Source organism: Myotis brandtii, unplaced genomic scaffold (assembly GCF_000412655.1).
Source record: "Myotis brandtii unplaced genomic scaffold, ASM41265v1 scaffold123, whole genome shotgun sequence".
In the NCBI taxonomy this organism is placed as follows: domain Eukaryota; kingdom Metazoa; phylum Chordata; class Mammalia; order Chiroptera; family Vespertilionidae; genus Myotis; species Myotis brandtii.
Window position 1 is genome coordinate 7495072 of NW_005354291.1, and position 14210 is coordinate 7509281.

The window sequence follows — 14210 nt, forward strand, 5'->3', positions numbered from 1 at the left end:
GGAATGTTGGAGTCTGCAGCAAGCAAGCCTCCCTGTTTGCTTCAGTGCCTGGCTGCCGGCCGCCATCTTGGCTGACAGTTAATTTGCATATACTCACTGATTAGCCAATGAAAAGGGTAGCGGTCGTACGCTAATTACCATGTTTCTCTTTTATTAGTGTAGATATATATATATATACACCCCCTAAGCAACTGGTCGACTGCTTGACCGGTCGCTATGATGCGCACTCAGGGGGCAGACGCTCAATGCAGGAGCTGCCTGCTGGTGGTCAGTGCACTCCCACAGCAGAAGCGCTGCTCAGCTGACCAAGGGATGCCAGACACCGGGCTCATGGCTGGAGAGCTTCGCTGCAGAGGTGCGAGCCTCTCCTGAGGGGCGAGCCTCTCCCACCTCTGTGGCAGCACTACTGAACGGCGGCAGAGGCAGACACCATGGGGACAGGATGAGTGGCACGGCACCTGGCCCAGGCTCAGGCTCCTCCCTGGCTGCCTGCCACTTCGCACACTACTACATCCCTTGGGCATTCCCCTGGATTGGGCCAAAACCAGCAGTCCTACATCCCCTGAGGGGTCCTGGATTGCAAGAGGGCGCAGGCCAGGCTGAGGGACCCCACCAGTGCATGAATCTGTGCACCAGGCCTCCAGTTTTTATATAAAAACGCATTTCTTATCAGCATTGTTTATTTCTCATCCTTCTCTTTGTAATGTCATTTGCTCTCTACATTTTAGTTTGGGGACTTGACAAGAGGCAGAATTGGGATCCAGTAGGGCCTTAAACTATTGAATGACACCTCACTGTTTTATGTCAGAGGACAAATGATTCCTTACCTCAATCTCCAGATTAATTTAATGGCAGAGGGTTTTTGTATTTTACCATACATATACTGTGTGTGTGCATTTTACAGAAGAAACTCTACATTTTGACTCATATTATTTTCAGTGAAATGCAGGGGCATGAAAGTGGGATACAATATAGCCATAACTTTAAATACTGTCAAACAGGTACTCTAGAGACTCTCAACTAAAATTCAATTAGTCATTTTACAGGAACCTGCTAAAAAGAAAAAGCAGTTATAATTACAGTAAAAGATAAATGTACTGAGATGTCAATCATGATCCCTGCGCTCAAATATAAGACAGAACACATAGCAAAATGGTCAAATGAATTCGCTTCATAAGGTCATAATAAAAGAATGCCTAACAAAGTCATGGACACAGATGTATTCGAGATGAAAAGCAATTTCTAGTTCCATATATCTCATTCCTTGTGGCTTTGCTTTTTTATATGCCAGACTTTCAAGGAGTAGTAAACAGAAATTAATTTGACAAAAGGCAAAGAGATCATAAAGGGAACTACTTCTTGGTAGTATTAACAACATTTAAAATTATATCCAAAATAAATAGGTGAAACAATTTTATGGCAAAAGCCAAATATTAATAGTTATGTGAAGGTCTTCTAATTATATTAAAACTTATATTGAACTGAACATAATACTTGGGAAATGGGGAAATTTTTTCTTAATTTTCTAACAAGAGAAACACCTTTTTGGTTTACCACCTGCCCAAATTATTTTAAACCACATTATATAAGTTGACATTTTTGCCTGAGCAAAATGAAATAGTATCTTGGGAAATCAAAGATGAAAAGTATAGTTTATGTTCATGAGGACACTGCAGCTTAGTGGAGAGAAGGATGTCAATAACAATACTATAATAGTTGCAATTGAAATAACTACAAAGAACACTGGGAGCATATTTGAATATGAAGATAGAAGAAATATATGAATTCGAAGCCAGTCAGGAAAATGTTCCCAAAGCAGATGAAACCTGACTAGACACAGTAAGAATGGGTAAGAGTTTGATGGGTGGATAAGTGGAAAGATAACTAAACATTCAAAACCTCTGAGATTTTTCCCTGCCGGTGTGGCTCAGTGGTTGAGTGTTGACCTATGAACCAGGAGGTCATGGTTCGATTCCCAGTCAGGGCACATGCTTGGGTTGCAGGCTCAATCCCCAGTATGGAGCATGTAGGAGTCAGCCAATCAATGATTTTCTCTCATCATTGATGTTTCCATTTCTCACTCCCTCTTCCTTCCTCTCTGAAATAAATAAACTTTAATATATTTATTTATTTATTTCAGAGACGGAGAGAAAGAAATAGAAACATCAATAATGAGAGAGAATTATTGATTGGCTGTCTCCTGCAAGCCCCACACTGAGGATCAAGTCAGCAACCTGGGCATGCCCTGACGGAGAATGGAACCATGACCTCCTAGTTCATAGGTCAATGCTCATGCTGGGCAGGCTAAAAGAACATTTTTAGAAATGTTTATAGCAGGCCTTTCAGCCACCCTCTCAGTCACCTGACAAAGGTAGTGTGGGGGTAGGAACTGCTGAAAAAGCATTGTAAGCAAATATTGATGGCATTATGCCTTCAAGGCAGAACAAAATTTTCTTCTTTGCTTTATGTACTCTTCTACCCATCTTCAATCTTCTTTTTTTCTAATCTATTTATTGACCCTGCCTTTCTTCCCTTCTATTTTTTCCAGTCCAAAAAGGTCAATAAAATGAAGCCAATTAAAAATGCCCATGTATTTTATGGAGAATTCAATAGTTCAATACCAGTTTGTATCATAATCCAGACTTCTTTACTTTAGAACTGCCAAATATTTGAGGGGTTTTTTTTTTAAGTAAATGTAAAAAGGAAACATGCCTGACAATTTATTTGAAAATAAATGGATTGTTCATTAAATTTTAATGATAAATCCAAATGTATCCTTTTTTCCATCTTATGAACAGATAATGTTCAGTGAGCATTTTAAAGGAAAATAGGGCAAAAACGGTATATATTGTAAAAAGAGACCAGTAAACGAAGAATATAAGAATGGATGCTCTCTTTCACCTTCTCTGAAGACTAAACACGAGTTACATTTGGCAAAAAATAACGTGGCCATGACCTTTCTTCCTCCTCTGCATGATTAATGACTTAATGTCCTACTAATTGGGAGATGTGGCTGAATTTCAAACACTTTCATTTTCTGTGCATATCATTCTGTACTGTAACCACCTATTAAGCTGTTCATCAAAGGTGAGCCAACAAGGTCATCTGAGCAGTATCTCTTCACCTATTTATTACCCATCTTCAGTGGTAATTAACAATGGTAACATTTCCATAAATCAACATATTTCTGATTGTTCTCTGATGATAAACAGTGAGAATGTGTGCATTACAGCCCACCCCTTTTTAATTTCAGATTTTAAAAAATTGGTCTAAATATACCACAGAGAAAACCCAGGTGAAATATTACAGGAGTTTCTTTAATTAACATGTACCAGGAAAATAAGGTTATGAACCTTGGAAGGAAAAATACAAACCCATGCACAAAAATAAATGAGTCTGCTGACACGTAAGGGTCAAACTAAGAAGCCAAGGGTGTCAGCCACCTACTATCAATTTATTCCTCTCGCAAGAAACTTATGGCTCAGTTCAGCTTCACAAATAACCATTTGCCTACTCAGCCAAGGAAAGTGACAATTTGGAACAGAAAGCAGATTTACTTCACCCTACTCTCAAAGAAACATCATACTCTTAAAAGGTGAACCAATTAAAAATGTTCCAAAGGGTATGTTTACTATATTCATTTAAAACCATACTTTGGAAATGTATGTAATATTCGGTTTTGCTTTCTTTGTGTACTTGTGGTGTGTTATTGTTTATTGTTGATGCTTCTAATTTTTGTTTTTTTAATATCATATTATTTAGCAAGTTCAATCACCAGAAATGACATTTCCATCAGCTATGTCTAAAAATGTCATGTGAAAATCACACTCATTTTAGAAAGGCTTTTCTGAATTTAGAAAATTCATAAAGATTAAAGTATTTTAAAGGACTCACAGTAAAAATACTGAAAATGTATTTTAAAACTGAAATTATTAGTAATAGCTCATCAATTATGTATGATTATATATTACAATTGATGATTATGTGTTATATAGTATACTATTATATTACATTGTTAAATATTATTATATTTAGTTGTGGGAGTCCAGGACGAGTCACCCCAAGAGGTGCCAGCCATGAGCCCAGCTTTGGGCTGAGCGGCGCTCCACAGAGGGAGTGCACTGACCACCAGGGGCAGCTCCTGCGTTGAGCGTCTGGCCCCTGGTGCTCAGTGTGCATCATACGGACTGGTCGACCAGTCATTCTGGTCTTCCCCCATTCAGTCGATGGACTTTTATTATATAGGATGACTGTACATAGTGTATCATTATATGACATTTGTTTCTTTCTAAATATGGGAAGGAAACAGTTTATTCTCTTTAGTACATTATTTTAAAATTCCCATTTGCATACTCAATTTTTACAATAAATGTTGTTAAACATATATACACAGGGTTTGGCATGAATTCCAAATTAATAAATAGAATCAGAGTCACAAATATTAGTCTGATCGTGTATAAAGTGATATGTATATATATTTATGTCCTAAGTTAGTTAAGAGAAAACACAACTCAAACTGGTTTAAGCAATAAGGAAATATATAATTTCACAAAACCAATAACCTAAGGATTTAACAAGGTCAAGGTAAAGAATGAACAAGGCTCAGCTCTCTTTTCTACATTTCACTCAGAAAAGACCTTTTCTATTTGACAATTTGGTCTCCAGGCTGCCTTTCCTCAGAGCCACTGGCATGCACATGACCAGGGACAACAAGAAAAGCAATCTCCCCACCAGGAAGTAAAGATCCTTCCTTCCTTCAGTCTAATTGGATCAGACCTGTACAGGTACCCAGTGAGCTGAACTCACATTTTAGATTATTTTGAAATAACTTTGTTTTTTCTTCATTTTACTTTTTTTATTTTTCATTTCTTGATTTCATTTCTATTTGACTTTTTATTACATAGGACTAAGAAGAAAACAATATTTTTCCAAAGTCAGAGATAACAAAGACATAGTGAGCTCATGAAGAGCAATAGGATTAAAGAAGTTACTGAGGGAAAAACAAAGAATATATTAAAGCTCTTAGATGTGGTCAAGTAGCTTGACCATAGCAGTGTATTGTAACAATTAAACTATTGTGTTATACCTATAATACTAGTAAGAAGATGCTACATATTCCAAAGCCATTCCCCCAAAACTGGGTAAAACAAAATGATACTCACCTTGAGGCATGTCAGGTGGCAGATAATGAGGTTCTTGAGCACTAACATGTACCCATTCAAAGTCATCATATAGATCCTGGTGGTAATCACAGGCCCCTGGACCATCATCAAAAGTACAGCCACCTAAACCGGGAAAAGAAGAACGTTTAGATTGCTACATTCCAAACAGGCATGCTAAAAATGAAGAACATGCTGGAGAAGGAAACATACTGAATATGTAATGTAGTACTATAATTTTAATAATAAATGAAACTATCCTGTTAAATTTTCACATAAATTAAAATTTCTATCAGTAGCTCCAGTTGGAACCTCAACAGGAAGGCTGAGGCACAGGTTTTAAAATACCAAAAATAATGAGATACATGTATAGTGTTAGATACTACACATATAGGGAGTCTTACCTGAAATGTATAAACCACACAGAATCTAAATAGTTTTTAACAACTTTAGTGGATATAACAGGAAACAGAAAAAGAATAAAAACAGTCTTTCTCCATAATGCAAGTTCAAAAAGGTGAAGTTAGTACTTAAGTCTTATCAAGTTCCTTGCTTTGAAAGAATACGTTGAAATCTACTTAGGAGACAGAAGGAAGCTAGGTAGATAGGGGTGGGACCATGGGAAAGGAGGTACAACTGGCAACCCAACTAGACGAAGTTACTGAGGCACCCCACGGGGCGGGAAAGGAAGGGGACACATGCCAGAGACATGAACTTTAAAATGTATGGGTATTGCTAAGACAGGCAGCCTGCAGATAACCAATCACAAGGCAGTAAGGTGTATAAACCAATCAAAAGGATATTGCTAAGGCAACATTCTTTGAAAAGACCAAATTAAAAGGCACATACTTCCTCTTGCTCTCTTTCTCTCTTCTCCCCTGCACACAATGGGTTCCTGACTAACCTTGGTTTCAGAGTCGGGTGGAGGGGGAGCACATCCCTGTGCCCCTGTGGCTTATGGCCATGTGGGCCTCACACATGGACTATTAGACTTCTATTAGCTTGGACACTAAACTACTCCCGACTGTAATATGGAAAGGAAGCTCTGGACACTGGCCTGCTCCCTGAACCCCAGCTGCACCTTTTCCAGGACTGGCTTCTCCCAATAAACTTTGGTTCCATTAATTATTTTTGTCCGCGACTTCATTCTTCTATTTTCGGACTCAACAACACCCACTTTTTTTGGTATCACTTATAATAGCAAATGAAACAATTAAAGCTTTATAGAGTCTAAAATTATTCAACATTTTATTTAGATTACTTTTATACACAATTATGACAATAGGAGGGGGGAAACTGATGCATGAAACCAATCCTATTAGCCAATAATCACACCCACCACTTCCGCTTCATTTAATAACTGCTTTTTTAAATGGAGGTAGCTTTTACCCTTTACATGAGTCATTTTTCCTAGCTTTATTTTCAGGGAAAATTTTATGACAGAGAGATTAATTACATTTGCTTTTCCAGCCCACATATATATATAGGCACATACAACTCAACATATTTTGTTTATTCAAATCATGAAAATAAGAACTGGCCTATATGTCTAATCATGAAAGAAAATGGATTAGTACTAATGAAAATCCAGCAGCGGGTTTAATGAGGGAATCCAATAACCTGTCTCCTTTCAAGTAGCTTATTTGTTTAGTTTCCATGGGGAATCTTTATGAAGAAACTCAGTGAATTCTGTGACCAAACAGGAGGCAAAGGGGTGGTAAACTGCGGTCCTATAAATTCTCAGTAAACAAGGAATTCATTTTCCTCATCAAAAGTTTGTCAATTTGAATATGAAAAAAAGTTAAGGTCCCTTACTAATGAGAGAAACAAGCCAGCATCCCAAGCAATGAAGGCAGGATGGGAGATGTCCAGAGGGCATTTAGCCCCAAGGACCTTTTTCAAAGCAGAATATGGATGTGGGTATCCTTGACTCACTCATATAACTACATCAACCCTTTAAAACAACTAAACTTCAGCAGCTTGATAAGTGTAATACTCTCCTTTAAATATGCTTAAAATAGCCTTTCTATAAAATGCTCTTATAAAAAAATAATGCATTTTAATTTAAAATCAATCAATGAAAAGAAGTTGCTAGGAAATGCATCTTTACATAGCAAGGAAAAGTTATTTTCAAAACATAATTTGCTATCAACCCCAAAATGACTTATAGCTTTGCCACACATGCCTTGAGGGCCCCCACTGCCCTTTATAATGGTGAGTGCCCTCTGTATGTAAATTTAAACTACCAGTGGAACCTACATTGGCTCATTTGAAAGACAAATGGCCTTAATTGCTGTCCTTCATAGCCATTGTTAATTTTAGACTCCAGGTTCTGAAAAGCAATACCTAGGAGTAGCTCTGCAAAAAAAGTGGGTCAACCCCTACAGTTTGTTGAGCATCACTGCCTAATCAGTCAAGAGTCTTGGAAATAGCTCCTGGTCCACTTGACTTCAGTGTAAAGAACACTTTTAATTTAAAATAAATTATAATCTAAGAGGTACCATATATCCGTACACCACGTATAGAGCATCTCAATAAATCTTTAGTAAAAGGTTTTTTTAAATCTTTTTTGTAAAGTATTTTGTACTATTTTGTACATTGTATTAATGCAATGTACTAGATGACATAATCCAAGCCATATTTTTAAAAATAATTATAATAAAAGTAATAATAACAATTCCAGCAGTCATATACAGTTTAAAGAGGAATGGGGGGGGGCATGGAATATGGAGGTAGAGAATTTTATTCAACTTTACAATAGATATGACATACTATATCTTGAGCTGATTTAATTATACACAATCCCTGTTCACCATTTAAGGCCCACTAGAAAGCCTAGATATAAAGTCTTTTATAATAAATACATAATATTCTATATACATGTTACTGAGTTCAAGACAACTCTATGTGTAGTATTATAATCTATTTAAGAGAAATACCTTAGCAGGGTTCTAATTCATGAATAGAAACATAACTCGTGAATTTTACAGTTTCACTGAGCTAAATGGAAGAAGAAAAGAAGACAATACTAAAATGATGTTCAAGAAATTTAGTTAGGTAGAGGGGATGAAAATTGAGCAAGGAAACATCTTACATTCTCAGTTGTTGTATTTGCTAATGGTGATAAGACCATAGCAAGTACCTGCAAATCATGTCAGGGAATGGTGACAAGTTCCTGGACTCTTAGAGGATAATTACTGCTGAATAGCCATTTCACAGCTTGCTAATCCCTCTGTTGGCTTCCACTAGAGCAAGCCATTTACAAAGCTTTGCAAGCTACTTACCTAAAAATAAAAATCAAGCCAATTTGGACTTGTCAGAATTTCTGTCCATTCCTAAACCCTCACTGAAATACTAGGTACCCCCCTCAAAAAAAAAAAAAAAACAACCAACTATCCCTAACCCAAACATTATATGACCTAAACATCTAGCATTTCCAGAGACTCTGGACTGCTTATTTAAACAGCTGGTGGTGGCTCTGTGAGAGAGTGTGAAAATAGAGACCCTTTCTGCAGAATCACAGCAGAATGGATGCGAAACTCAAATCCTTTCTGAAGTCAAGCTTCTCAATAAAATGCAGGGTCGGGTTGATTGAGAACAGAGTTGAACTGGAAAAAAAAATTAAAAGTCAACAGGGTCCTGGACAGCTCTGAACATTTTATGAAGGAGAATTTTTTTTTAATCCATTGTACTAGGATCTTCCACATTCTCATCTGACCAGTCTTAACTTTCTGATTGAGTATAACAGCAAGAACTAGACAGAATTATCTTTCACAGTTCTATACTATCTGTAAAGAACACACTTTGTTCAACTAAAGATACAGACAAAATTTCTTTTTATTTTTTTAATTACGTGGAATATAGTTTTAAAAAGTAAGAAGAAAGTCTTGGACAAAATGGGTTGGCAAAAATAACAGCACAGCTGTTTTATGACCCTCAGAAATGGTCAAATTAAATTTTGCAATTGTGAATTAAGATGGGATACACAAATTTGCTCACTTAAGTGATCATCAACTTTGGAAAAAATCTTTTCTCTATTAAGGATGAAAAGAAATATTAATCATGTCACATCAGGACACATGCATACTGAATTAAACTAACTTTGAAAAGGTCAGCTTTATCTATGCTAATCCAAAATCATAATATAAGTTTACTGGTATAATCCCCAAAACTCATTACAAAGAAGCCAACACATTTGACAAACAAACAAAAAAAAAACTTATTACAGTTCAAAAGAACAAAAAGAAATTTATTACTGAATATCTTAAATGTAATTCCATTTATAATCTGAGTTCATATAGTCTATGCACAGAAAAATAGAGTACTGGAAAAAGTGTAAAAATTGATGCTTTTAAATAAAGTTCATATTTCATCTGAAATCTTCTGGGATATCTTAGTGTGTATGTATATATAATTTTTGTTTCCTTTCAACTCTAAACTTCTGAGAACACTGTAAGTACAAAATAAAAACTGTCATATTGTGATCAATGGTTGTGTAGTTTATATCTGCTCTAAGGATGGGTAACACTTTTTCTCAATTTAAGTATTAATATTCAAAAAGGAAGAAATATCCCAAGTAGATGCAAAGGACTAATGCCTTTGAGGGCATGGTATGAGTCACTGGTCATAATACATTGCTCTGGTTCAATACCAAAGTGGAACAACTGAAGAAAAATAACAAAATTTATGCATCAGAATTCCTTAAAAGATAATCATGTCAAATCCAGAAAAAGTCCCTTTGCCCTGCTTGTAGTTAATTAGTATGTGAAAATATTATGTGAGCTAGTTCCTTCATAAAGGAAAGGAATTGAAACACATTTGTAGAAATCTAAACCTATCATTTAATGATACAAAGCACTCTTAATGATGAGAGAAGAACTCATTTCAAACACACCCACAAATTATCTAACTGTTCATCCAAAGAATTCCATTTCCAGCCAAGAATATATATTTAATATATATAATCCAAGATTATTTAGCTTGTAAGACTTCTATTGAAATTGTCTATGATTCAAAGCAAATGCTATACTCCAACAGACCAAACAGTCTTCCTTTCATAGGACTGAATTAACCAGAATGGAATAAGTCCAATTTCACTCCCCTCTATCTTTGCTGAGAAATGAGATTAAAATCTCCTAAATTTCAATTAATAAGACCTAAGGAATTTTAAGGAACTGGCACACACCACTACTTAGATCAGCGGTTCTCAACCTGTGGGTCTTGACCCTTTGGGGGTCGAACGACCCTTTCACAGGGGTCGCCTAAGACCATCGGATAACACATATATAATTACATATTGTTTTTGTGATTAATCACTATGCTTTAATTATGTTCAGTTCGTAACAATGAAAATACATCCTCCATATCAGATATTTACATTATGATTCATAGCATCCATATCAGTTTACATTATGATTCATAGCAGTAGCAAAATTACAGTTATGAAGTAGCAACGAAAATAATTTTATGGTTGGGGGTCACCACAACATGAGGAACTGTATTAAAGGGTCGCGGCATTAGGAAGGTTGAGAATCACTGACTTAGATGGTAGAAGAAAGACGGTGTTTGTAGACGCAGCCCGGAGTGATGACTAAGTACATACATAGCTTTGCTATTTTGCTGCTTGGAGCTTCTATTTCCTCCCCAGGAAAATCAAGATAATAACAGACCCAGTACAGTGGTATGAGGATTAGTGATAATACTTGTAAAGACCCTAACACTCCACAAGTTTGATTTTAAAGCACCCTTCTTGTCATGCTCCATTCTTTACAGTTGATTCTGTATATAAGCTATGCAAGTGAAACCCTATACACATATTAAGCCACTAAAGCCTAAATGAGAAAGAAACTTATGGCTTCCATTTAACTTACCCAGAAAAACTAAATAGAATTTCCATAAAGGCCATATTACCATATTACCACAATCAGGATTCCCTGAACACTCACATCAGATATGCTTTCAGTTAGAAAAAACACCTTCGTTTAGATCAGAGGTCAGCAAACTTTATCAGCAGAAAGCCAGTTAATAATATTTTAGGTCTTGTAGGCCATACCATTTCTGTTGCAACTACCTAACAGTCACTGTAGCAAGAAAAGAGCCACAGACAATACCTAACAAAGGGGTATGGCTATATTCAAATAAAACTTTTATTTACCAAAACAGGTGGCAGGCTGGCTTTGGCCTGTGGGCCATAGCTCACCAACCCCTGACTTAGATCACTGGGATACTAAGCATTCGGAAAATTATGGGTTGTGCACAGTCTGGTTAAAAGCTTACAGCCAAGGATCTTTGATTTCTGCCGCACCTCTCTATTACTCAATTTTCTTTCCTATATATCAACATGAGAAGCAATAGCCACAGCCAGGAAGCTGAAATAGCCTCTGACTTACAATAATATGCCTGAAACTAAATCAGATTGCCTGGCTGGAGAGAGGGATAAGTAAAAAGTGAGAATATGAGGGAGCTAAAGACACTTTTAAGGTCCGCTCATATAGGCTTCAAACTTTTAAGACCACAAAGGGTAATATATTTAACACTGTGTCCCAGCATATACATGGCATCCATGCACGCAAATATTTACATACATAGTGTGTAGGAACACAGGAATACATTATTCACTCAGTTGGAGGAGGTCAATGAGAGGACATGACCACTGGCTGACCCAAGACCCGGACCCAGGCAACTGGATCCCCTCCCATGTCCTAGGAATAGATGTTCCACCCACTGAAGCAGCCTTCAGGAAGAAATGTGTTGTTGAGACCATCTGAATGGTATTCATGACTGAACCCTGTTAAGGACTCTATATAAACCTTTAGGATGCTGGCGGGCAGGCAGGTGTGAGGATCTACCCATCTTGTGACCACACATGGAGGCATCATAAGGAAGTTCCCTTGCTTGTTAAAACTGCCACCTACCAACCGGAGTGGTCTGCTTCGTTCTTAGGTCTCTCCTCACCCTCCATGTACAGAGGCCAGTTTCGAATTTTACCTAGGGCATTCCCAAGGTTACAAACCAACAACTCAATCATTTATTTTCTTCTTCTATAGGTCACAAGTCCAGAGTTCTTTCTATAACTAAAATAAAATGAAGAGTAGATGTGTGAATCAGGAAAGTAAATATTTAAAAAAAAGAAATAGAAAAAGCTAGCAATTCCCTGTCTGAAACACATGTAAGCACATGTCCATCATGGGAGGGAACCCAGAAGACAGGTGTGAGCAATCCAAGTCTCCGTATCTACCTTTCAGGCCTCTGGCACAAGCTGAAGTCCCAAAATAAGCCTGTGAGACCTGGTAAGCCCTGATACTGTGTATGTGACTTCACCTAACCTCATTATGGAGTTAATGACTGATTACATGCCAAACAGCCATAGAAATGATTTCACAGATGAAAAGTGGAATATTAAAATATAAAAGGAACTACTCATGAAAAGTATCTCACCAGGTTCACAGAACAAGAAAATATCAGAGCCAGGACCTGAATCCAGGCACAGTGCGTTCTTTACTCTTAACCATCACCCAGGTAATGAAATGGTAGTGCCTCGTCCTCTGAGGATAAACTGTAGTAAACTTTGAACCACATGGCAGCCTCTCAGGCCTGATGCCACAGACAGCAGAGGGTCTTTAACAGAGAGAGCAATAAAAGCCTCACTGATTAACTAGTAATGTCAGCAAATAATTTTATTTAAATAGGTAGAGAAGGCTGAGAATTTGTATGATCATAACACTGTCCTGTCACTCTTGCTTGACAACCTTTAAAATTCACCTATTCTCCTCCGAAACAAGTATGAGCAAGTGCCTTTTCTAGCTTTAAAACATCACAATAAATTAAAAGCAATTTTGTTCGGGCAATTTTTGCAGTAGCCCTCATATAATCCTGGGATAAGAAACTAAGTGCTTCTCCAAAGATCATTAGTGTATTTACCCAAGTGTCTTTTCCGATTCTTTATCCTTTTATCTAGTCCAGTAAAATCTCATCTCTTTTTGCTTAGTGTTAGATACACAATCTAGAGAAAGCCATTGGACAAAGTAATTGAAAGTAAATGTACTGAAAAATAAAATTCCCAACTAAAACCATATTTACATTTTGGTAAAATTGGAAACCACCCAGGCTCACATTTAAACATTTCTTTGTTTTGTTTTGTTTCTTGTGGAGGGATTCCTGATGGGCTCTACTTCACCCATATCAGACACATTCTGGCTAATTTCAACTCAAGCATGATGGGTAAGGGATCATGTTTCATTTATGAAGAGAGTTCTGTTAAATGCTGAAGCCATGTAAAAGGGAATTCCATAACCCAACCTCCTAGACCTAGAGGACAGGCAAAGATCTGCTCTGAGGCTTTGAATTTAAAGTTTTATATCAGATTGGCAAAGGAAACTTAAATGTACTTGGCTACATTTTAAGAAGGTCAACAATTCAAACATTTTTGTAAGACTTTGAAATACACTTTAAGGAAATGATAATTAACTAAATTATATTCTTAAAAGTAAAGAATTATGGTTCTTTCTGCCATTTTCTTTATAAAATAAACTAGATATCATTATTTCCATCAGTAGATAACTACTGCCATGAACACATTAATTAGTTCTCACTCCACGCACCATTGAAACAAACAGTTTGGCCAGGTCCACAGCTAACAAGCCACTCACACAAACACAAGAAAATCGTTATGCTGGAATTGAGTGATGTCAGAAACCTTGTTGTCAGGGAACTTTGCCCTTTTTCTCATAAAGGAAGCATTCTAGGCTTTAACCACAGGTTTAGTGAGGCTTACTATATAGCCTTTGAAAGTGTCAACTTCTTAGCAAGTCAGTGCTGAATCCTGACTCACAATAACTTTCTCTTCTCAAAGTTCCTTGCTCTAGAGCAGGGGTGGGCAAACTTTTTGACTCGAGGGCCACAATGGGTTCTTAAACTGGACCGGAGGGCCGGAACAAAAGCATGGATGGAGTGTTTGTGTGAACTAATATAAATTCAAAGTAAACATCATTATATAAAAGGGTATGGTCTTTTTTTTTTTTTTTTTAGTTTTATTCATTTCAAACAGGCCGG

The 14210-nt window shown here is 36.9% G+C and overlaps 1 protein-coding gene across 11 annotated transcripts in view; it reads right to left on the bottom strand.

Moving 5' to 3' along the window:
* PTPRK (protein tyrosine phosphatase, receptor type, K) overlaps positions 1-5281 on the bottom strand; it is a 364082-nt gene extending 358801 nt beyond the window's left edge. For 7 of the 11 annotated variants that reach the window (XM_005858969.2, XM_005858974.2, XM_005858971.2 and 4 more), the window contains exon 1: positions 5163-5253. In XM_005858969.2, the coding sequence (XP_005859031.1) occupies positions 5163-5172 (10 nt within the window). In that variant the 5' untranslated portion in view covers positions 5173-5253. Of the gene's footprint in view, positions 1-5162 lie in introns of all 11 variants that reach the window. The other 4 variants (XM_014533788.1, XM_014533787.1, XM_014533786.1 and 1 more) reach the window with 1 other exon arrangement.
* Positions 5282-14210: the final 8929 nt, after the last annotated feature.